Source organism: Labeo rohita, chromosome 17, assembly GCF_022985175.1.
Source record: "Labeo rohita strain BAU-BD-2019 chromosome 17, IGBB_LRoh.1.0, whole genome shotgun sequence".
In the NCBI taxonomy this organism is placed as follows: Eukaryota; Metazoa; Chordata; class Actinopteri; order Cypriniformes; family Cyprinidae; genus Labeo; species Labeo rohita.
Window position 1 is genome coordinate 6,317,571 of NC_066885.1, and position 26,364 is coordinate 6,343,934.

Below are 26,364 nucleotides of genomic sequence, written 5' to 3' on the forward strand. Positions count from 1 at the left end.
AACGGGAAATTGGTTTTAGTTTTTCCACAGAAGCTTCATGTATTTTGAATGACACTACTGAAGGTTAATATATATTTGAATAGGCGTTCATACGACTTGATGACAGCTATTCTGTGGTTGGAAAAGACGACAGATAATTGTAGCGCCATCACTGCTATAAATTTCCCAACCACAAAGCCTAGTTTCTCAGATGATTAGAAGTATTTTTGTGTTCAAATGCACTCAAAAGTACACTCATAAAAAGAAACTTAAATTTTATTTTTTATAATAATCAAAACTGATTATTATGAAAATTATGACTGGTTAAATAAATTAATATTTTATTTAGCAAGGATGTTTTTTAATTGATCAAAAGTGATGCAAAAGTCATTAATAATGTTACAAAAGATTTCTATTTCAGATAAATGCTTTTAATAGCTACAGATAAAGATTTTAATAGCTATTATGGCAAAGAACTCAACTTCTCAACTAAAGTCATCAGTCGGTGACACAAGACAAATAATAACATCAAGGATGACGTAAATTGTCTCCAGTGCACTACCTCTGCCTGTAAAAGAAAAAAAAACACATGCAGCGATCCCTCCCCTACTTCCTGTTTCAACAGAAAGAGTTGGAGATAGAAATGCATTTCAACAAATTACAAAACCAGGGAAGAGGGCACTTACTGGAAAACAAATTTTCTCTAAATGATAACTGCTTAATACAGCAATGCAAATATTACATGACATAAAGAAATTATATGAAATATAAGTGGACAATTTTAAGTACAAATGTGTTTACAATCAAACGCCATTTTAAAAATTGACAAGTGAATGTTCATCGGAAGAGGATGCAGTGTGTTTAATCAAATCTATTTGCATCGTTTGTCCTGTTAAAGGCCTCACTGAGGCTAATCGTATTCATTGGTTCCACTGTATCAGGGTTAAAGTACTCTATAAAGATGGATTTGCTTGAGAGAATCTGGATCTGTGTCATTTTTTAGATAAACACTGTAATCAAGTGGTACTTCCTCTATCCATTGGCCAAGCGCTAATGTCTCTAGGAACTGGGAAAGAAAAAAAAATGTAAACATTAGATTTGTTTCACGAACTGTTGATAAAATGTATTGAATTTCACTGAGGCAAATTCAGTAATCTCAAAGACAGAGAGAAGTGTCTTACAACAGCGTCCTGAAGTAAAGTAAGTGCCTCTTGAATGCTGGGTACAGTTACTAACAGTGCACCTTTCTTTCTGAAATTGTGACTAATAAATAGCCAAGCTCTGGAAGAAAAGACAAGACAGAAAGGGCGATTTTGGTTTAAACCTAATACACAAATACTACTTGTTTGTTAAAAAGAAAACATTTATAAATGCTTTGTCACAGTTCTACATGTTCTTGAGTGCAGTTACAGTTTGGCACTTACTGCATTTGTTCACTTGGTTCCATGAAGTATTCAAACACGTTGTTCATGATCAAAACATCTGAATTTTGCACTAAGGCAGCCTGAGAGCGGATATCTGCATGAACCACCTATGTAGGGCACATTGAACATCTTTGTAAACATACTATCTAGACAAAACAATTACCATAAAACAAATAAACAGTTTGGTTAATTACCTGAATTCTGTCACTGAAGCCATATTTCTCTACAGCCATTGTCTGAAGCTTGACAAACTCTGAACTTATTTCAACTCCCACCAGCTGAGATGCTGCACTGTACAGGTAGCCCTGAGGAGAGATAAAATGATCTATCTGAGGCAATAATATAGATTTATCATCAGAACATGCTTTAATAAGAAATATGGAGACGCCTAGTGGCTACAGATCTGGACTGGTATGTAAAAGTTTGCAGGTTTAAATCTGAATGTGTGCATTTAAATTTACTTCTTCATCAGAACAGATTTGCATGTAAATTTAGCATTACGTCACTTGCCACCAACAGATCCTCTGCAGTGAATGGGTGCCGTCAGAATGAGAGTTGCTGATAAAGCCGTCACTGTAATCCACACTACTCCAGTTCATCAATTAGTGTCTCGTGAATTGAAAAGCTGCATGTTTGAAAAAAACAACTTCATTGTTAAGATGTTTTTCCTTTAAACTGTCACTTCTTGCCAAAGTCCATAATAACAGGTTAGTAAAGGTCCACAAAAGTAGGACCATAATCCATAATAACGCTTTCTCCTGTGAAAAAGTCCATCCCCTCTTGTCTTCGAAACATCAAAATCCACTGACATATTAGTTTATAACTGTCCTCACTTGTAAACAGTGTTTGATTTCTGTTCTGATTCCGATGAGATGATTTTTTTTCACTTGAGAAAGCAACACTGTGGATAAAGGACTCATATTTTATTTATTTGTTGACTTTGTTTATTACAATCATGCAGCTTTTCACTTCACAAGATGTTAACTGATGCACTGTAGTGGTGTGGATTACTTGTGAATTATTGTGATGTTTTTAATCAACAGTTTGGACTCTCATGCTGACGGGCACCCATTAACTGCAGAGGATCCACTGGTGAGCAACTGATGGAATGCTAATCTGTATTTGTTCCTTTATCTAAAGAGATAAGATACATCGTGGATGGCCTGAGAGTGAGTACATTTTCAGCAAATTTTCATTTTTGGGTAAACTATTCCTTTAACCCCTGGTTTCCTCGGGGCAAATGTTCCTGATAACATCAGGTAATTAATTTACAATCGATAATGAGTTCAAGTGTGTTTAGTTAAACAAACCATCACTGGCAATTACCCCAAATAGCACAGCTCCAAGTCTAGATCCAACATCCACCACCAGTTTTCCTGTGAGGTCGGGAAGAACGTTGTGGAATAGGAACTGGAGTTCCGGGATTGAGAACGAATGTGAGATGAACTCTAAAAAATTATGAATCGCATATTATGATGTTGCTTTACTACTGGATGAATTTGTGTAATACATACATAGCCCAATATCCAGGCAAACACTCACCTAGCGGTGCTGTTCTGTGCGATCCACAGTTGAGGCAGTAGTTGCGACTCATTTTTCCCTCCTCACATAATGAATCCACAGCTTCCTCATCATATAAAAATGCATCCACATGCACAGTGGGATGAGGTTTCTGTTGAGTCTAAATATGAAAAAGCATGCTTTAGGATCCAAGAACGCAGCTGTGAATGCCAGAGCAAAATACTAACTGTAAAGCACAAACCTTCTGAATAGCCATAGTCTCTGAGGGAGCCATAGCCTCCAGTGGAAGGCAAACCCTTAGGTCTTCTGCAATACTTTGAAGAATAACACTTTGGTTGTCCACCAGGAAATCATCCAGATCATCTAAAATGCAGATATAAAATTGTAATTTATTATGTCCATGACCAAGTCAAAGTGCTTAATATTGTTTAAATAAGATATAAATAAATAGGAGAAAACAGAACTAATGCTTGCATCTAATTTTGCATATAATCTAACCTTTAGCTGACAAAACAATATCAAAAGTTTTCGACTGTGCATTTACCGGATGTTTTCAACCATTCTAATAGCTTTGGAAGATGTTGTCTCTCCGTCTTGGACAACACCTGCAGAATTTCATTCTTTGCATCGTTAAAATTCATTGATTCAACCTTGATACTTATCTCACGTCTAACACAATGTAGATTGCAAACATACTACTGAGCAACACATGGGTTTGCTGTACGCAGTAGTGATAAACGTGTGTTATACGTTAAGGTAGAACTGAAATTGTTGTAATTCTGATTCATTATTCCAGGTGGCAAAAACAAACATTCATATGTGTGATTTCACTCGCATTATTTAGATTATAGTTACTTTTAAAGGTAAAAATGCAACTAGTTTGTTTTAAGTTGAAATCAGTTATATCTACCTCAATGCCACCTTAAGATTTTGCCCAACGACCAACATCAACATCCTTAATTAAGAATATTTAAAAAAAAAAACAGTGACAGTATTAAAGTATATTTGATTTTTTATACACGTAAATATTAATTTTACACAAGTTAAATGAACACTGACTGAAAACGAAACTAAAGTACAAATATTTTTTTCATAACAAAAAAAGTAACTCTTATTTTACACGGAAGTAGACGCGCAACGTCACGGGAAGTTGGGGGTTAGATGACGTTTGTAGTTGCTGTTACACTCGCCGAAAAACAGCTGCTGCGAGTTTAGGTAAGTAATATTTAATCGAAACATATCTCTTTATATCACTAATTTGGATGCTGAACGTCTTAATTTGATGTTGTTTTGACTTAAAATGATTTAAATCTTGTCTTTAATTAATTCGACCATGTTAATGCGGTATACAACGGCTGTCTGGCCTTATTTTCAGCATAGAGCTATAACGTAGTCAGTCTTACAAAACATGCCAATATACATTATAAAACTATGATCTTTGTGTAATAGTATTCATTACTCATGAGTGTGCCCACGTTTGTTTTTTGTAGTAACGATCCATGTCTTAAAATGATCCTGATTTATCCGGTTTTGTATACTATGTTACATGGTTGTTAAAAACAGAGCAGCTCATCCGTGATATTTTGTTTAACATTTTTGATTTGTGTTTGTTTAATAAGGTTGAAAGCATCATTGCCCTGGTTCTACTGAAGTCTCGAGGTTCAGAGTGAGCAGTGACAGGGGGATTGTTTGGGGGGAAACCCCACCACATTGGAAAGTCTCATTCTCCTAAGAAGTAAGGAGATAAATCATATTTTTAGTGTCGTCATTCAGGTTCACCTCAATGCATTTGCGGCTGAAAGCTGGTCTTATATAAAATCTCTGTCTTTTTTAAAAATCATGGCTACCTGATGTAATCATCATCCCCTGTTGCAGGTTGGCATCCTTTTAACCGCAAAAATGGTTTTAGCTGATCTGGGGAGAAAAATTACCTCAGCTTTGAGGTCTCTCAGCAATGCCACCATCATCAATGAGGAGGTACGGTGAATATGATGCAATCTTAAAATCAAGCTTGTAAAGCATAGTGGCCCATCATAAATCGTTAACTTGTTTATAATCTTCCGTAGGTATTAAATGCTATGCTCAAGGAAGTCTGCGCTGCCCTGCTGGAGGCTGATGTAAATATCAAGTTGGTAAAGCAGCTTAGAGAAAATGTCAAGTAAGTAATGAGTGTTTTGTTTTTTGTTTTTCGGACATTTTATGGTAAATTCCCTATTATCAAATATCTATTTGCTCTGTAATTGTAGGGCAGCCATTGATCTGGAAGAGATGGCCTCTGGCCTAAACAAGAGAAGAATGATTCAGCATGCTGTTTTCAAGGAACTTGTCAAGGTAAATGATGCTTTGCAGTTTTTGTCTGATAAGTATTGGTTTTCACATTGTTCCTTAGGGAGCCCTGTACTTGTTTACACCTCCTAGCAGAGTAGAGAAATACATTAAACCAAATGGAAGTGATTGGCTGATGATTAAAACCTATTCTAGAATATAAATACAAAGTGTTTTTATTGCAGCTGGTGGATCCTGGAGTGAAAGCCTGGACTCCCACGAAGGGAAAGAACAATGTCATCATGTTTGTGGGTCTACAGGGCAGTGGAAAAACCACAACATGTTCTAAGGTGAGCAGTTCTTGGGTATTTGCCTTGAGATTTTAGATTATAGACCTATTATTATACAGCCAATCATAAAAGCAAAAAGACAAAGTTAAAATGTTTTGTCTATTGCCATGTGATGCACTAGAAAAAGTTGACTTAGATTTTTTTTTTTTCTTCTCTCTTTTTATTAGTTGGCATACTACTACCAAAGAAAAGGATGGAAAACATGTTTGATTTGCGCTGACACATTCAGAGCAGGTATCGTCGATTCTATCTTTACACAGAAAACTAATACTTTGTTTGCTTCTAGAAAAAAACTTCAGTTTATTTTGTTTGTTTTTAAAGGTGCCTTTGACCAACTCAAGCAAAATGCAACAAAAGCCAGAATACCCTTTTACGGGAGGTAAGTGTTATTTTACATACCACACTGTTACTATTGTATTTCATCTGCTTTGCAAACCTAATCATTGATTCATGTTGGTGTGAATCAGTTACACAGAAATGGATCCAGTGATTATAGCTTCAGAAGGTGTGGAAAAATTCAAGACAGAAAACTTTGAAATAATCATTGTGGATACTAGTGGTAGACATAAACAGGAAGACTCACTTTTTGAAGAAATGCTTCAGGTGTCAAATGCTGTGGTAAGTAAAAGACTTCCTCTGTTATAAAAAAAAAAAAAAATCTAGGAGCAATAAAGACAGATATAATTGATGCAAAACATGATGCTTCATGGCCGTTATTGTCTGTCCCACAGCAACCAGACAACATAGTGTACGTGATGGACGCCTCCATCGGTCAGGCTTGCGAGGCTCAGGCTAAGGCCTTCAAAGACAAGGTAGATGTGGCTTCTGTTATTGTCACCAAACTGGACGGCCATGCCAAGGGTGGTGGCGCACTTAGTGCGTAAGTACACGCTTTTTGCGATTCACTTTCAGAACTTAAGTCAATGAAAGCAGGAGTTGACACAATTTATGTTTACAGTGTGGCGGCCACAAAGAGTCCCATCATTTTTATCGGCACAGGCGAGCACATTGACGACTTTGAGCCTTTCAAGACTCAACCCTTCATAAGCAAACTGCTCGGTAAGGTTTGAATATACTGCTGAACTGCTGTTTAGTTAAAGGAATAGTTCATCCAAAAATAAAAAATAGCTTGTCTTCAGGCTATTAAAGATGTAGATAAGATTGTTTCTTCGTTTGAAGAGATTTGGAGAAATGTAGCATTACATCACTTGCTTACAAATGGATCCTCTGCAGTGAATAGGTGCCGTCAGAATAAGTGTCCAAACAGCTGATTAAAACATCACAATAATCCACACAACTTTAGTTCATCATCTTACATCTTGTGAAGCAAAAAGATGCATGTTTATAAGACATAAATGCACCATTGAGGCATTTCAGCTTTAAACCATCACTTCACAAGTCATTAATTGATGTACTGGAGTCGTGAGTTACTTGTACATTATTGAGATTCACTGCAGAGGATCCATTGGTGATCAAGTAACCTAAAGCTAAATTTCTCCAAATTTTGTTCTAATTAAGAAACATATTCTACATCTTTGATGGCCCGAGGGTGAGTACATTTTCAACTTATTTCATGATTGTTCAGTGAATGTTGAAACTGTTATTTATGTTAAAATTCCATTTTATTTTCTCTAGGTATGGGAGATATTGAGGGACTCATTGACAAAGTGAATGAACTAAAGCTTGATGACAACGAGGAGCTAATTGATAAGCTCAAACATGGTAACTAGAACATTATTTTTATAAGAATGCATATTTTTGTGTATTCAGTATTTTTACACGACATTAAGATATTTTCCAATGCTTTTTTTTTACCAACAGATATAACATTTTTCTCTCTCTCGTAGGTCAGTTTACACTCAGGGATATGTATGAACAATTTCAAAACATCATGAAGATGGGACCGTTTGGTCAGATCATGGTAATAACTAACAATCTAATGATTTATTTTTAACTATTAAAAAAAAAAAATACAAAGGAAAAGTATCCAAATGAAATAACAATAAACTAAGTTATTTTCTCACAATTTCTGTTTTTCTTTAATGTCTTTAGGGCATGATCCCAGGCTTTGGAACAGATTTCATGAGCAAAGGAAATGAGCAGGAGTCTATGGCCAGACTAAAAAAACTCATGACAATAATGGATAGTATGAATGACCAGGGTATGTACTTATTAATACTGTCTTAAAAGAGAATAATGCACTGTTAGAAGTTAGAAAGTTTTAGGCATAGTTCTGAACTACACTGGTTTATGTGGTTTTTCATCTCAGAACTTGACAACAAAGATGGTGCCAAGCTCTTCAGTAAACAGCCTAACCGCATCCAGCGAGTGGCCCGGGGATCTGGAGTGGCTACCAGGGATGTACAAGAGTTACTCACACAGTACACAAAGTTCGCCCAGATGGTCAAGAAGATGGGCGGCATTAAAGGCTTATTTAAAGGTTGAGTGATTTGATGCATTCAAACTGTGTTAGTTTCATGATGTATTTAAAATCAGTGACTCATGCTATCATTGTTTTAAAGGAGGAGACATGTCCAAGAACGTCAACCCATCACAGATGGCAAAACTGAACCAGCAGATGGCTAAAATGATGGATCCCAGAGTCCTTCACCACATGGGTATGAGCTCCCTTTTCACCCTAACATGCTTTAATTTTAGTAGACCATGAGCGGCAGTGTTTGAGTTATGTTTAATAAACATGGGGCAGTTGCATTGCATGCAAGAACCTATTTAAAATGACCAAAATTTGCACTTTTTAATGTTACGTTTCCGTGTGGTTGTAAAAGCCTTACTTGAAGACATTTATCTTTGTTTCTTTAAGGTGGCATGGCTGGACTGCAGTCCATGATGAGGCAGTTTCAGCAGGGAGCTGCTGGCAACATGAAAGGCATGATGGGATTTAACAACATGTGATCCAACAAACAGAGGATACAAGAGAACCTGATGGTTTTAGCAAACAAAACCTGCGCGGATGAAGATGATTTTGTCTTGCCTCAAGTAATTTAATTCTTTAAATGGTGTAAAACAATAAACAAAGGCTCATTTACATGTAAAGCCCAGTGTTTCTGGAGAAGGATTGATAATGGGGACTGTTAGAAGAAATTTTGCTTCCTGAGATCAAGTCCAGCGATTGTTTAAAATGTCTCGTGATGTCAGAAGTCATCGGTTTGGCAAATATACACACAGACATCTGCGTGCTTCACAATGTTGTCAGACTTACTGACAACTGACTACTTTCACTATCTCTAAACTGGATTAAGGGTAAAGGGGTAAAGGTTATATGATTTTACATTTACAGTAATTGCTATGACCATCATCATAGCATCAGATGAATAAGTAGAAATTATGGTTTATTGTATAATTAAATATAATTTCTTGACTTGCCATAGAAAAGCGTTGGCTTTGTATCACAGTAGTTGCAAAAGAGTATGTGACAATATTTTGTCATAATGTTATAATAAAGTTTATATGGCAACATTTTAACAGCAAGTGTCTTGTCTTTTTTGATTTATGATGAAATTCAAATACGAAGAGCAAATATTTGTGCTCTTTATGCACAGATTGACCACAGTACTTGTAATGTTTATTATGTACATTTGTAATCCAGACTTTGCAAAGCAACAGCTTGACAAATTTGCACAGAGATTAGGTAGGTATCTTGATTGAATAGCTAAAAAAAATCTGTTCTTTTAAATTGTAAATTATTACCTTTCATCTTAGCAAACAATAAGTGAAAATAGAATTGTTCACATTAAGTTTTGTATAACAGAATGATAAAAATAAGATTAAATTGTATTAATAACATTTACAATTTATATAAACATTTCAATATTTAACATTTAAAATTAATAAAACAAAGATCTAAATATTTTAAAAAGTATATAATAATAATATTAGGGTAGGTTAACTTAATTTCGCCTAATATATTTAATATATAATTTATTCAAATAATAAAATAAGGTCTTAAAAGTGTATAAACTTTTCAAATCCATTTTTAAAAAATTTTATCAATGGATTAATTTTTTAACTGAACATGCATAACAATCAATACACATTTACAGCACAAAACAGATTATAACAACAAAAATACACTTTAATTGCATCATAAAATGAATGTCGGGCTCTTGACGTGGCACCGACTCCATGTTGAGCTGCTACGTCATCAGCTCGAGAACTCGCTCGATCTCGTGAGCGCGCTGTCACTGACTGAGAGTCTCCGAGGAGACACTAAATCAACGCTTCAGGTATGTTGAAACACTTACTCTTTGCACATAGATGATCTTATATATTTAGCTGACGATTCGATGATTGTTGGTGATTAATGTAAAGCGTTAAACGCACTCTAGTGCGAGGAATCGCGGGTTTAAAGGACATTTAACGTTAGCTTGAAGTCAGTGTTGACTGGAAGCATCATGTCTACATCAACAAACAGGTCATCGCAGGGGCTGTTTACTGAAATGTTTGATCGGACCAGATCTTTATAAAGTAGCTGTGCTCTCAAGCTGATTCAAGCTGATTAAGCTGATTGATATTTTCTTAGCTATCGACCTAGCTTTCTGTGGCTAATTTGGGAGGGTGGGCTGACGCCCCCAGTGGATCCATGTAAGTTAAAGTAAACTAAAACAAACTAAACTAAACTTATTAACCAAAGTTTGTGCTATTTGTCTGTATACCTGACTGCATAGGCGTAGTTTTAGTTTTTCTTTGCAAGAAATAAATAAATAAATGACCCTAACACTGTTATGAGTCTTTATAATGTTGGAATAGTCATTTTTTAATGCAACTTGAGCAGATTGTTGCATTGTTTACTTATTTTGTATCGTACTATTTCTCTAAAAGCCTTGCAGTTGACACATCGTTTTTAATATGTCGCTTACTTCATTGGTTTGTCTTCTTCTCATCTGCACATGTGGCATTTTGGCTGCTCATCTGGAGCAGTTTTGAAACTGGGGTCTGGGGCCATTGAGAAAGTTCAGAAATACATTGCATAATAATTTTAATAGTACTAATAACAACAACAAAAGATGTAGATGTTGTATTTTAAATTTAGCATATAAAATAATCCACTTTGTCAGTATGAAAGCGTTTTTGGCATGACATAATTGAACACACTGCATACTTTGCAGAGGGGGAAAAATAAATGTAGATCAAATAAGCAAAAAATACTAATAAATAAGAAAGCAAAGAACAATAATGCCACTGATGCATATGTTTATCTGAATTTTTCAGTATACTGTTATTCTGTCTTTATAAAGGAAAGTGTATAGCTGCCTTAATGAAATAAATCCGACCTAGATAGCATTTGGCATCATAGATGTTTTCTGAACTTGTGTCTCTTATCTCATTCAAGCTTTTAATCATGTGTGATGTGACATTATAGTTTGTCCTGTGTCCAAAGGGTAACAGACCAGACTGTAATATAGACGTAGATCAGATTGCATGTCTTATTTGAATACATCATCGCATATATTTTTCTCTCTCATTCATAAACCTTGTATAACTGGTAGATTCCAGAGGGTGCTATGGCGACCTTCCAGGAGTTCATCCAGCAGAACGAGGACCGCGATGGCGTCCGTTTCAGTTGGAACGTCTGGCCGTCCAGCCGCCTGGAAGCCACGCGCATGGTGGTTCCCGTGGCCTCTCTGTTCACCCCGCTGAAGGAGCGTCCAGATCTTCCCCCGATTCAGTACGAGCCGGTGCTGTGCAGCCGGGCCACGTGTCGGGCTGTGCTCAATCCTCTGTGGTAAGTCTGTTAAGTCAGAGCAGACAGCATAATGAGTTCACAGATGGAGGATCTACTTCTTATCCATTGCAGTAATTTCCAAATAAACACATTTATTATGAAAGCTGGATACATTATTTGCCATGCCCTAATATTATTATGCTTCTGTTTTTTTTCTTTTTTCGCTGTTTACACAATCAGTCAAGTGGATTACAGAGCAAAACTCTGGGCTTGCAACTTCTGTTATCAGAGAAATCAGGTAAAGTCATCGCAGTTTTGAAAAGTGCAGAGCTGCAACTAACGATTATCTTGATAATGTATTCATCTCTCTATTGTTTCCTTCATTAATCGAATTTTAAAAAATCATTTTACATAAAGCTAAAGTCATTCTGATCAATTATTTGTTATTCCACATCCTCAAAACAATGTGCAATTTAAGGCAGTTCAAATAAATATAGTGAATGTTTGCATGTAGGCTCAAAATCAAACATTATGTGCAAAAATGGGGTACATTTAAACAGATTTTTACCATTTGAAATTAGAAGTTAAAATCAATAAATTAAAAACGATAATGGAGAAAAACAAAAGCACAGACTAAATGTTGACTTGTGCAAGGCAGGAGGAACGCACATTCACTCATGTGAACTTATAATAATACAATAATACATCTAAAATTTTAAACTTACATTTAATGTCTATCAATAAATGTTTTTAGTAAAATGTATATTTTATAAAAATGGCACTCTGTCTGTTTGATGTGCATATGTGTTGATGCTTATTCACTGAAGTGTGTGAAGTTTAATGGAGACTCGCTTGCAGTCAGGATAAGCGTTTATGCGAAAACTGAAATACTTGTATGACAGATAAGGATAAAACTGTAAAATGCAAGATATTAGCAGAGGAAAACACATTCCGAATGCATTAAACAGCACACACATCTGCCAGAGTGCCTGACAGGGTAAGCAAATTTAAAATATATGCTTTTGTTTAAAATACTTAATATGATGCATTCTCATGTTCATGACGGTTTCTTTTTTAATAGTATTTTAAAATGTAATTTATTTAGAATTTTTTCAGGTTTCTTTGAATAAAAAGTTCAGAAGAACAGCATTTATCTGAAATAGATAAATGCTGCTCTTCGCATTTATGAGTGCAGATTTATTCCTGTGTTCAAAAAAATATACTAACTCCAAGCTTTTGAATGGTATAGTGTATAATTTTACAAAACCTTTTTATTTCAGATCTTTATATTTATCAAAGAATCCTGAAAAAATGACTCAACTGTTTTAAATACTGGTAATAATTATTAAAAATGTTTTTTGAACAGCAAAACAACAAATCAGCATATTAGAATAATTTCTGAAGAATTATGTGACACTGAAGACTGGAGTAATGATGCAGAAAATTTAGCTTTGATCACAGGAATAAATTACATTTTAAAATATATTCAAATAGAAAGCAGATTTTTAAAATAGTAAAAATATTCCACAATATTACTGTTTTTGCTGTATTTTGGATCAAATAAATGTAGGCTTGGTGAGCAGAAGAGACTTCTTTAAAAATATAAAAAATCTTACTGTCCATAAACTTTCGACTGGTAGTGTATATGCAGAGTGCACAGATGCCATTAATTGATAAGTGTATTTGTTGATGATTTTTTTCTTACTGATTTTATTGGTTAGTGTTTGCAGCCCAAGAAAAGTGCATTGCATTTTTAAAAGTGCTAATTAATTAACCCATGATCTTGTCACAGTTCCCACCAACTTACGCTGGAATATCGGAGGTCAACCAACCAGCTGAGCTACTTCCACAGTTCTCTACTATTGAGTATGTTGTCCAGGTAAAGCTTTTAACTATCCACATTTCATTGCCATATAAATACTAAACACTAGAACAGGATACATAAGAAATGCAAGGTTCTAAATATGGATCTAATGTGCAAAATGAAAATTTGTGCAATAAAATAGTTACTTTGTAACTGACTTGCCATATGGATCGAAATAAAGACCATCTTAAATTTATTAATAGTAACTTCCATTCATTGATTCTGTTTCTTTTCTGTAGCGTGGTCCGCAGATGCCCCTGAACTTCCTGTATGTGGTGGACACATGCATGGAAGACGATGATCTGCAGGCACTGAAGGAGTCACTTCAGATGTCTCTCAGCCTGCTGCCTCCCACTGCTCTAGTAGGCCTCATTACGTTTGGACGCATGGTCCAGGTTCATGAGCTGGGCTGTGAGGGCATCTCTAAGAGCTACGTCTTCAGAGGGACCAAAGACCTCAGTGCTAAACAGCTTCAGGTGATTTAAGATAATTTAACATACAAGTGTTGGACTAAAGTAGTCGGCACAAATGTCTCATAATGTAACATATTAAATTGATAAATCTTGTGTACAGGAGATGCTTGGGTTAACTAAACCAACTGCAGCACAGGCAGGCCGAGGGCCACAACAGCCTCAGGCTCCTCCTTCAAACAGGTGAGCTAAATATGTTTTTTTAGCTACTTTGCAAATTTAAATCTTCAAGTAATTTGCATAATCAAATTGATGCTTTTAAGAGTCTTGACAGCTGTTCAGCTTCTCTGGAGATGTCTAGTCAAGGCAGATTATAGATTGTATCAAAGCAGCTTCAGAGTGATAAACAATGGTTACAGAATCAGTGATGCAAACTTGATGATGCAAAATTCAAATTCTCTAGTGTCATTATTCAGCTCTAGTAGGGACGATGCGGAAAACACAGACGGAATCCAGTCATAAAAACTTAATTTATAGTTTAACGCGGAATGACGCTTGGATGAATTAATCAAATCGCGATATGGACTAATATTTGTAAACATTAAGCTGCAAAATGACTGTTTAAATATGAATTCTGCATATCTCTGTGCTAATGAATGGCACAGACTCGCATTTCTGTTTACTAACTTACTCGTACTGAAGCGCGTGTGACACTTGTGGTGATATCAGCGTCTGCCGTCTCACTAAATGAGGACATAAATACACAAACAACATCTCCAGAACTGCTCTGAGAATCACTTCTTGAGCACTTACTGTTTCATTTGAGTAAAACTATCATCATATCATATACACACAGAAATTTAAAGGTATTCACGGCAATCCGTCAAAATAAAAGTTTGGTTTAACGTGAAGACATTGCGGCTGAAGTAGTTCAGCAAAATGTACATACATACTACTACAACTGCTACTTTCATTTTAATAGTAGATCCCCTTTATTTGCCAAAACATTTAATTAATTTAATTTTCATTAAATAAAAGATAAATGAATTGAATGCTTTATGCCTTCATTTGATAACCATCATTTTGAAAACTGAATTTTTGAGAAAATTTCACAGGCTATTGTAAGAATAAATGAAACTAGAGAACACAGAAGGTGGGCAAAAATAAAACATTTCAAAGGACCCTAAATATGTCATTTTCGTTAAACTTTTAATAAACTGATGTTAAATTGTTAAAGTTTCAGGATTTTAATTAATTAGACATGCCTTTTGATTGATAAAATTTAATTTAACCATTAAAAAGGTGTCCAGAAAAATTTTAACGGAATCCAGGAGAATTTAAAATTGAAAAACAGAATTTGGAAAAAATAGCACAAAATTTAGGAAAAATTAAAACGGATTTCATAGGGCCCTAGCTCTAGTCAGTTCAGCATGTTTCAGTTCAGTTTAATAACTATGTACAATTCAGAGTATCAGCTCTGAAGAAGACAATAGTGTCGTTATTCAGTTCAACGTTCAAGTTCAATGTTGATTCAATTCGGTCTAATAACAGTCCCAAAGTTGCAAAATCTATTCATTATGAAAGCAATTAAAATTTGCTATAAAGCATTTCCACAGAAGACAATAGTGACATCATTTAGCTCAAGTCAGTACAAGTTTTGTTCTCCTTTGTGTCAGTGCAGTCAAATTGACTATATTACTGAACATTAAGTCTTTAAGTCTTTTTAAACCCCAACTATGACAGTAGTGGAGAAAAAAACCTTGGAAAAAACAGCCTTAGTCAGGGAACCAGTTGAACAAACCTATATGAACAAAGACGGTGTGATTAGTTGTGTTGGAATATGATGGTCACTGATCATATTTGTTCTCAGGTTTCTCCAGCCAGTACAGAAGATAGATATGAATCTGACAGATTTGCTGGGAGAGCTGCAGAGAGACCCCTGGCCCGTCACTCAAGGAAAACGACCACTGAGATCACTCGGAGTGGCTCTTTCCATTGCTGTTGGTCTGTTAGAGGTGACTGTCATGATTTGTGTTATTATGTTTAATGGTCTGCTGTGATGGCAGCTTTACTACCAGCTGCCATTACTAAATTATAAGTTGGACTACCAGTTTGGACATGCCTTCTCGTTCTTTATTATTACTACTATCCACACTTGGACTAATCATAAAGTCAATAAATCTACGAAGTAACATGAATAGAAGTATGGGAATTAATTAAAGTAGTTTTGCACACTCTAGATGTGCTCAAAAACTCAACATCATGAAGTGTTTTCATTTTTCGTTCATTTTCATATTTTGTAATGAAAAATCAAATGTAGTTTTCTAAAAATGTTTGTGGGTCATTCCATGAAATTGTTGCCTTTTGCGTGCTTAAGAAATAATCACAAATGATATAAACATTACATTTGCATATTATTCTAAATATGTGACTCTGGACCACAAAACCAGTCATAAGGGTCAATATTTATAATGTATAAATAATGAGATTTATACACTCTGAAAATTGAATAAATATGCTGAGGGTAAATAATAATAAATAATCTGATTAGCAATGCATATTACTAATCAAAAATAAAGTTTAGATCTATTTAAGCAAGGAAATTTACAAAATATCTTTATGGAACATGATCTGTACTTAATATCCTATTGATTTTTGGCATAAAAGAAAAATCAATAATTTTGGCTATTGTTACAAATATACCTGTGCTACTTAAGACTGGTTTTGTGGTCCAGGCTCACATATAGTTTCATAATTAAGAAATGTTTTTGCCATAAATTTGGCCTTTATTTCTATAAAATTTGAATCATTTAATTGGTGTCCCCATGATTTCATGTTCATCCCAGGATTTTCATGTCCTGTTTCATGTCCTGTAAAAGATTGTCTGTGTAAAATTCAAATGCTTGTGTTGGTATCAGGGTTGACAGAAATACCAAAACATGAGATAGGAAAATAGTCATAAAATAATAAATTATATTGCCTGAGATTGCATAATACAATTTCTTGTCATTTTATGGTGTATTCATTTCATGGATATTTAAAAAAACATATTGCTTCAAATTATTTTTTTAATTTTTTCCAAGTGGAAAAGGCACTGATCATGGAATGACCCTCATATGCAGGCATATTAATTTCAAGCGTTTAAGCTGAAGCCCTTAGCTCAAAATGTTTTAAAGATGCATGAATTTATTAAAGTGTGTCTAAAGCTTTGTGCCTGCTAAATGTTTCCCTACATTTCCCTCTCTTTTGTAGTGCACCTTCCCTAACACTGGCGCTCGCATCATGGCTTTCATCGGTGGGCCCGCCACTCAGGGTCCGGGCATGGTGGTAGGAGATGAACTGAAAACGCCTATTAGATCCTGGCATGACATCGAAAAAGACAACGCTAAGTTCATGAAGAAAGCCACTAAAGTAAGACTTCCGGTATTTGTTGTCTGTATGATTGACTCTGTATGATAGAAGTACCACATACTGGTGATACCAATGATTTCATAAAGGTGGAGTATCTTGAAGTGGCTAAACTGGTGGTGCATTGGAAAGTTCACAATTGAACTGACCTCTGCATTTTCATGCGTTTGAAATTTCAGAGCAGAACACAGTAATATTTGAGTGTTATTTCCTGGGAAAACAATTGCATATTTTTTATTCATACAGCATTATGTGTGTAGGCAAAAGCTGCTTATTCTAATTCTTACCACATTTGAGATTACATCTACATTTATGCATTTGGCAACACTTATGTAGTAGACATTTGAGTTCTTGCTTTTTCCTGGGAATCAAATCCGAAGACCTTGGCATTGATGATGCCATGCTGTACTGTCTGTGCTGCTTGAAGGGATTCTTATTCTGTTTGAAGTTGTTGTTGTTTCTGTACACATTTAAAATAGTACTTCATTCCCTTGTAGCACTATGAAGCCTTGGCCAACCGTTCTGCTGCCAATGGACACATCATTGATATTTATGCATGCGCTCTGGATCAGACAGGATTACTGGAAATGAAGTGCTGCACCAACCATACAGGGTAAGTGATACAAAAAAAAGGTTTTCAGTTTACTTTCTAAAATTGTGTTTCAGCTGATGGCATATGCTTAGAGATTTGCAGTGGCTTTGATGCATCTTAAAACATGCTCAGAGTTGCAATCTTGCAATGTATTTAGATTGTCTTCAACAGTATATCTTTCTGCTTTTGTGTAAATGGCAGGGGTTATATGGTCATGGCGGACTCTTTCAACACATCCCTGTTCAAGCAAACTTTCCAGAGAGTTTTCACTAAGGACGTGCAGGGCTCTTTTAAGATGGCATTAGCAGGGACTCTGGAGATTAAGGTGGCTTGCATTTCTTTTTATATAATCGTCCTGTTGTCTTGACTGTTTTAATTCTACTTTATTATTTAATTGTGCTGTATGTGGGTTACCTTATATAATCTTATTAAATTGTTATTTCAGACTTCAAGAGAGATAAAGATTTCTGGAGCAATCGGCCCATGTGTCTCCCTGAACGCCAAAGGTCCCTGTGTGTCAGAAAATGTAAGTGGCTCATCTGTTTTAATTCCGGTAGGTTCAGGGTTTTCCCAGGCAAAGCAGAAAACATACTGACATTGATTTTGACTTCTGCTTGTAGGAAATAGGAACTGGTGGAACAAGTCAGTGGAAAATCTGTGGGCTGGATCCAAACACCACTCTTGCGTTTTACTTTGAGGTCGTCAATCAGGTACATAAGAGTACAGTTTGTTGGGATTTTTCTTACAATAAGCCTTGACACAGATGTTTACAAGCTAGCATTGGAGGGAAAATAATTTTGACACGTGCCTCATTTTGCAAAAACATTACATTTTAAACATTTTTGTGTAATACTGTGAAGCAGAAATTGCCTTCACAGTATTACAAAAATTGTTTCTGTTGAATCTGGTGTTAGATTGCATGTAGATTTCCATCTTAAATACAGGTGGTCCACTAGAGGGCAAACTTTCTTCATACATAGGCTTTTTTTTAAACTGCATTTCAATTTAAAACATTACTTCACTGCAGTAGTTTCTAACCTTTTATATCTTATATATATCTCAAAAGATCAAATTGTAAATAAATGTATTATAAATACTGCACAATATATTGAGAAACATGACATGAAATATTTACAGAGAATATTTTGGAGATAGTCTCCATGACTCTACTCCATCAATGAACATCTGGTGAATTGAAAAGCTGCATGTTTGTAAGAAATACACATATCATTAAGACGTTTTAACTTTAAATCATTGTTTCTTGCTGAAATATAAGTCAGTAGGCCATAATAATGCTTCCTCCAGGGAAAAAGTTGACTTGTGGATTATGATGTTTTTATCAGCTGTTTAAACTCTGTCTGACGGCACCCATTTACTGCAGAGGATCCATTGGTGAGCAACAGATGCAATGCTTAATTTCTCCAAATCTGTTCTGATGGAGGAACAAACTCCTCTTCTTATTGAACAGCCTGAGAGTGATTAACATTCTTGCAAAATATAATTTTTTGGGGTGAAATATTCCTATAATGCTTGCCGGTTTAAATGTCACAGCTACTGTACAGTAAATATTCAAATATGAGGTTGGTGTGAGCCTTTATGACAACCATATTTACGTAGCCAGTGAAATGCGTCAGTTCAGATCGCGCCATCAAAATAATACAAATTGCAATTTTAAGTCAGTCATGGATGCAGTTCCTCAAAGCAATTGAACTGTGATTGGCAGTTTCAGATGCTGAACATTTTAGAGACAGGTTTTATTTCACAATCACATTGCATTGTCCTTTGAGCATTCATTTAGAAAAAAAAACTGAATCATTGGTTGTGTTCAAGCCACAAAAGAAAACAAAACATCTCTTCTGACACACAAGTCCCCTTTTTCTTCTTCTTTTCAAAATTTGTTTATTGTAGAATATCACACAAAGTCTCTTCTTTCTGCATGATGTCTTTCTACATCATAAGCAGTGAAATTGCTTCTGGTTAGCTCCGCCAACCCAGTGTCCTCTTTGTGCTGGGGTGAAGTGATGCCGCAGATGCTTCCTTAAGTCGTGATTACTTCTACGCTATTCAAATCACCAAAGGTCAGTGAGGGTCACGTTCAAACCAGCGTGAGGTCCTGTTGGGCTTCGTTGTTTGTTTGTAGTGCCGGAGGTACAGTGGGAGCTGGCAAGGAGAAGCTGTTGCTCTCACGGCGTAGCTGTATGGTCGTGCACTGGGAGAGGGAGTCTTTACGAGGATACTCAAACATCTGCCGGATTTTATTCAGGCTTTTGCGCAGTGCTGCTCTGTACCTCCTGAGAGATACAAACAAGGTCATGGTAAACCTCCCACATACTTGCAAGCTCTAAGAATCTAAACAACAACCACACATCAATACTGCGATTTACTGCCACTACATGTTCTCGTTCTAGATGTGGCCCGAATTGGCCATTGAGTTTTTACCTCCACCTTCCTTTTCCAATCCTGCTCCACATTCAATTCCTGCCAAATTTTATTTACGAAACATCAGTGGATGTGACGGGTATTAATATGGGCTGCCACATCTAATAGTTAAAAGGCCAGTAAAGTCTTAATCAACAATAAAAAAGGTAATGTCTATCCATGATTACATTTCCCAAAATAGAGTGCTGCTTTTCTGGGAGAATGTGTTATAGATCCTCCTGTCTGTCTTCTATTTATCATGACATTAGGAATGGGCTGTATGACCAACACCATATAAATATATATATATATATATATATATATATACATACCACAATCTAGTTTCATAATATTAGGGCTGTCACTTTAACGCGTTAGCTTAATTAATTAGGTATGAAAAATTAACGTGATTCAAAAATTTTAACGCATCTTATATTTCAAACAGTTGACTGTTGACAAATATGATGCAGGGCAACAACATAAATGCAGTTACGCCCTAGAATTCAAGATATTGGTGCAAAAAATCCCCCTGTATGTGTTTTGTCTCATATTTATATATATATTATTTCTCACACGATGTAACACGGGCAGCAAGAGCAAAATGACACGGGTGTGATTTTGTCCTGATCTATCACAAGTTTAAATGTGATTTTTATGCAACAGTTCAGTAAATAAGAAGTATTAAGTATTAAATAAGAACACAACACTACATTGTGTGTTTTTGCTCAATTTTGCTGAGAACATATTACCTTTGAAGCCATAGAAGAATTGTTGCGTGTCTCCAACCAACACACTGGTGTTTAGTTTCTGAATGAATCTGCACTTTGAACGAATTGTGTGAATCAATGATTCAAAGGCCCATTCATAAAGAGAGCCATTTACTTCATTCCATTTGAACGAATCGAATGAGTGAATGATTCAGAGACATTTACCGCCACCTGCTGGCAGATTTAGTTTCTTACTTAGAGTATCATTTCATTAAAAAAAAAAAAAGTTCACCCCCGTTGCAGCCTAAATGTTTGTGTAATCAATTTTATTTTGAATCAAATAAAATATTTCTTTCTAAAGCTACAATTTTTAATGTCTACTTGGTACTTTTTCATTAAACACAAAAATAGATTTAAATAATCTTTTGTGGGTATTTTCACAGTCAAATTTATTTTGCGAATAAATCGATTAATCGACACATCATGTAATTAATTAGATTAAAAATTTTAATCAACTGACAGCCCTAATTAATATATAAATCCATAGTGAAGTCTGTAAGATTTTTATAAATGTTTTTGAAAGCGAGTAAGAGATGTCTTATGTTCTTATGAAGAAACTGCATTTACTTGATCAAAAAGACAGAAAAGAGTAATATTGTTAAATATTCTTACAATTTTAAAAAGTTGTTTTCTATTTAAATTTATATTAAAATTTGAAATATTTCTTATCATAAATTATTTTAATGTGTTTTTTTTATATACTCTCTTTTGAACAATTAATGCAACTTGAATAGAAGTCAATTTTTAATACATTTTTGACCCCACACGTTTGAGTAATTGTGAACTTTATTTAACTAGTCCCTGTGAAATATAGATTTAAAGATTATTCCAAATTATTTTAAATCTGTATTAATTCTTTCTGTTTTCCAACGTTGCTTTACCACCAGAGTGTGATGATATAGCAGTATAGTATACAATACCAGTCAAAAGGTTTTAAACGGTAAGATTTTAAAAAAATTCAGCTTTGTAATTACAGGAATAAATTACATTTTGAAATGTATTCAAATAGAAAACTAAAGCCAAAGAAATATTTCAAAATGTTACTGTTTTTACTGTACTTTGCATCCAATAATGCAGGCTTGGTGAGCAGAAGAGACTTATTTAAAAAAAACATCTAAAAAAAAAATCTTACTGTTCAAATCTTTTGATTGGTAGTGTGTATAAAATGGTATAGGTATATAAATGGTATAGGAGATTTTCTACTGGTTGACACATGTTTCTGTTGTCACACTGAATATATAGCATCATACAGCCCAGCCTTGTGTTGCAAGAAACATGCCTGCCTTTTTAACCTAATTACACATAATTTATAAGAATCAAAATGATGCACTTAGTTGCTTACGTTTGAGTCATGGAGTTGATCCATGGGTTAAGAGCTGAAGTGAAGAGTACAAGCCACGTGGCAACAGCCGAGGCAGGCTGCGGGCTGTCTTTTCCCGTCAGTGTCTCATAGAAGCAGATAACGATGTATGGCAGCCAGCAAACGAGCAGGCACACTGTCAACAACACGCACAAATCACATGACGTGGTTAAAGATTTTTTGGACAAGCTTATTTCATTAGCTCAAAAGGAGTATCGACTCACACTGTCTGGAGGTTGTGTTGCGTATGTGATGTATTTTGCTAATTAGTTTCTCCATAATCTACCAAGACCCTTGCTGTTGTTTTTCTCACACCGAAGATGGAGTAAACATCATACATTTAAAATAATTAGGTTGTCAATTGATTCAAATTTTAAATTGAATTAATTACATTGAGTTAAATCAATTCATTTTGCAGTCAAATTTATTGTTGTTGGCTAGTTGTGGGTCTACACATGCACACAGATTGATGTCTTTGTCTTTGCACACTATAATCTCAATAACTCAAATTTTATACATTCTTAGATTTGCATAACCAGTCAAAAGTTTGGACCCAACTACTCATTCCTTATTATTTCTATAATGTTGAAAAAGCTGAAACTTTAAAATGGCGTATTTAAAATATGGGAATTATGTTATGTTTTTATTTTTGAGCTTTTTCATTTTGTAGATTGCAGCTCTGCACACCAACTTCCAGAGGTGCAATGTGGGTTGCTTGTAAACAGCACTGAAGTAGTGCGCTGAATACTTGTTGGCTGCTTTTCCTTCATCTCCAGTCCAACTCTTCCATTAAATAAATTAAACTTTTAGTTTTAAATTTAATTCATACACAGATAGATTATGTTTGTCTACAAAACTAATTGGAAGCATTTAAGCTGAAGCCTTTTTAAAAGTTTTTAAGATCATGAGAAACGTAAATTGAGTTACATATAGTAACAAAGTGTATCTAAACTATTGACTTGTAGTGTATTTTCTTTGGGATCATTGGCGCTTTTTACACTACCAGTCAAAAAAGTTTAATTTTTTTTTCTGCACACCAAGCCTGCATTTAATTGATCCAAAGTACAGCAAAAACAGTAAAATTTTGAAATATTTGTACTATTTAAAGTAACTGTTTTCTATTTGAATATATTTTTAAATGTAATTTATGTTGGCGCCAATAGCCTTGTGGTCAGCGCGTCAACATACAGCGTCATTGCGCTGTGGGCGACCCGAGTTTGAATCCCGGCTCGTGGACCTTTCCTGCTCCCACCCCCTTCTTTCCCTCCCACTTTGCATCCTGTCCATCTACACTGTCCTATCCAAATGAAGTCATTAAAAAAAGCCAAAAAAATTTTTTTTTAATTTATTCCTGTGATTTCAAAGCTGAATTTTTAGCATCATTACTCGTCACATGATCCTTCAAAAATCATTCTAATATTCTGATTTGTTGCTCAAAAACATTAATTACTATTATTATTATTATGATAAATTATGATAAACTGCAGAGTAGATTTTTTTCAGGTTCGAAAGATGATGAATGGAAAGTTCAGAAGAACAGCCTTTATCTGAAATAGAAATCTTTTGTAACATTATAAATGTCTTTATCATCACTTTTGACCAATTTACAGCATCCTTGCTAAATAAAATGATTAATTTCTATAATTTCCCCCCAAAAACTTATACCGACTCCAAGCTTTTGAATGCTATTGCGTATAATGTTACAGAAGCTGATCTTTGGATCTTTCTATTCATCAAAGAATCCTGAAAAAAAATGTACCTAACTGTTTTAAATATTGATAATAATAAAAATGTTTCTTGAACAGCAAAATCAGCATGTTAGAATGATTTCTGAAGAATCATGTTACACTAAAGACTGGAGTAATGATGCTGAAAATTCAGCTTTGATCACAGGAATAAATTACATTTTAAACATATATTCAAATAGAAAACAGTTATTTTAAATAGTAAAAATATGCCACAATATTACTGCCTTTGCTGCATTTTGGATCAAATAAATGCAGGCTTGGTGAGCAGAAGAGACTTCTTTAAAAAACATTAAAAACCTACTGTTCAAAAACTTTTGACTGGTAGTGTACATCACTACACTTCCAAGACAAATGAGGTCCCTGTAATAAAAAAGACTATAGTAATCTTTCCTGTAGTTTCAGAAGGCACGTCTATGTTTGAAATGTCATATATGACCTCAAAGTTGTTCATCAAATGAGACCAAATTATCTAGGCTCTGCAGTTCATAATCATTTTACAGTATTACTGTAAACTACTATTTAAAAGTTTGGGGTTAGTACGATTTGTTTTAAGAAATCACTACTTTTACTCAACAAGGGCGCATTAGATTGACCAAAAGTGACTAAATGTCATGTTACAAAATGTTATATTTCAAATGAATGCTGTTCTTTTGACATTTCTGTTAATCAAAGAAACCTTAAAACTGGTTTCCATCAGCATAATTAGAATGATTTCTGAAGGATCATGTGACACTGAAGACTGAAAATTCAGCTTTGCATCACAGGAATAAATTATATCTTAAAATATATTGAAATAGAAAACAATTGTTACAAGCTGCAATAATATTTGACAATATTGCTGTATTACTGTATATTTGATCAAAGAAATCCAGCCTTGTTGAGCATTAGAGACTTTTAAAAACATTAAGAAATCTTACCAACCCCAAACGATGATATCATATGTTTATTTGTATTGAGCAAGAAGCAAGTCTCCATATGTCAAGGAAAAATGATTGCACCTAATCAAGTGATGTCAGAAAGATAATCACTTATTGAAAATCCAAAACACTGGCAAATCAAACACAATAAAGCTGCTTTATGCTCCCTGGTTTAATTATGCTTACCTATGGTAGTCACCATTACTATGGAGCTTTTGAAGTAATTACTAGCTGGCACGTAGAAACAGTGGTCTTCGTTGCAAACAAACGTCCCTCGTCGCACCTGGTTTCTGGCTATGTACACTATATATGCGTACATGGAGCACATCAGTACAATGGGAATAATGATTCCCACCACCATGAAGAGCATGTTGAAGGCAATGCTGGACGGTTTGAAGCTGGGAACGCAGAGGAACTTTGTCTCGCTGTAGACATAGCTACCAAAACCAAAGAGTGGCAGAGCTGCGTTGAGGATGCTGTAGACCCACACCCCTGCAAGGATGATTTTGGCCCTGTATGCAGTAAAGATCACCGGATAGCTGAGGGCGAAGCAGATCTCGATGAATTTGTCAACAGTTGCCCAGGTGAGCGAATGGATTGAGGCAACCTGGAGCAACAAAAACAAAAAAGCGCTTCCGTTGCAGGTGGCGCTCTTACTAGGGTAGCTCTTGACTTGAAAAACGCTGTTATGGATACCGAAAGGAATGGTGGAGATGCCCAACGCCAGATCGCATAGGCAGAAGCTTAAAGTGAGAACCCAGGTGTCCGTTTGCAAGCTCCGATTGAGTGACACCACCAACAGCAATACCAAGTTCCCCAACACGGAGAAGATACTGGAACCGATCATCAACGCCGCATAAACCGCCGCCGCCCACTGCATGTTTACATGTGGGTTCAAACATTTACAGACAAGAAGACAAGCGTGCATTCAACGACAGTTATCACACTGGATTCTGTGGAAAGAGGAGGTCACGTTATCTGTCCCAAACCACCAGGGAAGGTGTTGCTGTATGGGAGGAGTGTACCTCATGCTGATCTTTAGGAGAAGTGGATCAACCACACTTCACAACGCACTGATCTCTCTGGGGAGCGTTAGTCAAACCCCCCTCCACCTTTACTATCAGCACCTGCCTCAGCCGGTTGGAAAATGGCAAACACGCTGCCTTGAGAGGCAAAACTATGTGAACAGCTACAATCACATGTAGCGAGGTAAATAAAGCATCTAACATTTAAAGAGCACGTTTCTGTGGACACAGGGCGCACTGGGAGACTGAAGCTGCACTGCTCTGCAAACACGACGCTTGAGATTCAATATCCTCTCTGTTGCGGGTAGCTGCCGACTTTATGAGCTGCTTCGTGCTCAAGTGTTTTTTTTTAGTATAATTGGCAAGAAGCATGACCCTAATGCGGTTTAAGCCGTAATCATTAATTAAGGCTTCAGTGCCTTTACCCAGAGCTTAAGCCTTCCTTCCAGTTATATCAGTTATATCCTGTTACATGTGTCGTTTCATACGGGCATTAAACAGTTTTTGGATTACAGGTTTTTTGGTTGTATTGCATAAGCCATGTTTGCATCACCTCACCTGGACTTAATTGTTTAGTCAAATATACATATTAAAACTTACTAATAACTTCACGGTTGCGGTCAGTTTATTGAC

The 26,364-nt window shown here is 35.4% G+C and overlaps 4 protein-coding genes across 4 annotated transcripts in view; 2 read left to right on the top strand and 2 right to left on the bottom strand.

The window, feature by feature from the left end:
- Nucleotides 1-334: 334 nt before the first annotated feature.
- On the bottom strand, nt 335-3,641 carry zgc:109986 (uncharacterized protein LOC553566 homolog). The gene is made up of 8 exons (XM_051133859.1): nt 3,469-3,641; nt 3,166-3,287; nt 2,946-3,084; nt 2,730-2,851; nt 1,598-1,708; nt 1,404-1,510; nt 1,161-1,260; nt 335-1,045 (listed from the first exon to the last, which is right to left on the bottom strand). The coding sequence occupies exons 1-8, from the start codon at nt 3,563-3,565 to the stop codon at nt 923-925; spliced, it is 921 nt and encodes a 306-aa protein (XP_050989816.1). The 5' UTR covers nt 3,566-3,641; the 3' UTR covers nt 335-922.
- A 385-nt stretch (nt 3,642-4,026) lies between these two features.
- On the top strand, nt 4,027-9,022 carry srp54 (signal recognition particle 54). The gene is made up of 17 exons (XM_051134098.1): nt 4,027-4,139; nt 4,544-4,659; nt 4,800-4,901; nt 4,991-5,082; nt 5,171-5,255; nt 5,435-5,539; nt 5,707-5,773; nt 5,861-5,918; nt 6,007-6,157; nt 6,271-6,419; nt 6,498-6,598; nt 7,175-7,261; nt 7,387-7,460; nt 7,592-7,700; nt 7,809-7,979; nt 8,062-8,157; nt 8,361-9,022. The coding sequence occupies exons 3-17, from the start codon at nt 4,824-4,826 to the stop codon at nt 8,450-8,452; spliced, it is 1,515 nt and encodes a 504-aa protein (XP_050990055.1). The 5' UTR covers nt 4,027-4,139; nt 4,544-4,659; nt 4,800-4,823; the 3' UTR covers nt 8,453-9,022.
- A 664-nt stretch (nt 9,023-9,686) lies between these two features.
- sec23a (Sec23 homolog A, coat complex II component) overlaps nt 9,687-26,364 on the top strand; it is a 28,401-nt gene continuing 11,723 nt past the window's right edge. Inside the window, exons 1-12 of the mRNA XM_051133574.1 lie at nt 9,687-9,783; nt 11,047-11,282; nt 11,463-11,520; nt 13,015-13,101; nt 13,326-13,562; nt 13,660-13,739; nt 15,367-15,511; nt 16,749-16,907; nt 17,402-17,517; nt 17,698-17,821; nt 17,942-18,022; nt 18,117-18,206. Coding sequence (XP_050989531.1) covers nt 11,062-11,282; nt 11,463-11,520; nt 13,015-13,101; nt 13,326-13,562; nt 13,660-13,739; nt 15,367-15,511; nt 16,749-16,907; nt 17,402-17,517; nt 17,698-17,821; nt 17,942-18,022; nt 18,117-18,206 — 1,398 coding nt within the window. The 5' untranslated portion in view covers nt 9,687-9,783; nt 11,047-11,061. The remainder of the gene's footprint in view (nt 9,784-11,046; nt 11,283-11,462; nt 11,521-13,014; nt 13,102-13,325; nt 13,563-13,659; nt 13,740-15,366; nt 15,512-16,748; nt 16,908-17,401; nt 17,518-17,697; nt 17,822-17,941; nt 18,023-18,116; nt 18,207-26,364) is intronic.
- Nucleotides 18,932-25,634, bottom strand: LOC127179826 (adenosine receptor A3). The gene is made up of 3 exons (XM_051133575.1): nt 24,893-25,634; nt 22,024-22,177; nt 18,932-19,787 (listed from the first exon to the last, which is right to left on the bottom strand). Exons 1-3 carry the CDS (start codon nt 25,632-25,634, stop codon nt 19,592-19,594), a joined length of 1,092 nt encoding a protein of 363 aa, XP_050989532.1. The 3' UTR covers nt 18,932-19,591.

Bases quoted from the DNA above. Each gene is read 5' to 3' on its own strand.
- LOC127179826 (XM_051133575.1), bottom strand. From the start codon at position 25,634: ATGCACGCTTGTCTTCTTGTCTGTAAATGTTTGAACCCACATGTAAAC. The intron at 22,178-24,892 runs GTAAGCATAATT...TGTTGTTGACAG, and splicing joins AGTAATGGTGACTACCATAG to TGTGCCTGCTCGTTTGCTGG. The intron at 19,788-22,023 runs GTAAGCAACTAA...TGTATCTCTCAG, and splicing joins ATCAACTCCATGACTCAAAC to GAGGTACAGAGCAGCACTGC.
- zgc:109986 (XM_051133859.1), bottom strand. From the start codon at position 3,565: ATGAATTTTAACGATGCAAAGAATGAAATTCTGCAGGTGTTGTCCAAG. The intron at 3,288-3,468 runs GTAAATGCACAG...TCTGCATTTTAG, and splicing joins AGAATGGTTGAAAACATCCG to ATGATCTGGATGATTTCCTG. The intron at 1,511-1,597 runs GTAATTAACCAA...TGCCCTACATAG, and splicing joins GCTTCAGTGACAGAATTCAG to GTGGTTCATGCAGATATCCG.
- srp54 (XM_051134098.1), top strand. From the start codon at position 4,824: ATGGTTTTAGCTGATCTGGGGAGAAAAATTACCTCAGCTTTGAGGTCT. The intron at 5,919-6,006 runs GTAAGTGTTATT...GGTGTGAATCAG, and splicing joins AGAATACCCTTTTACGGGAG to TTACACAGAAATGGATCCAG. The intron at 7,461-7,591 runs GTAATAACTAAC...TAATGTCTTTAG, and splicing joins GACCGTTTGGTCAGATCATG to GGCATGATCCCAGGCTTTGG.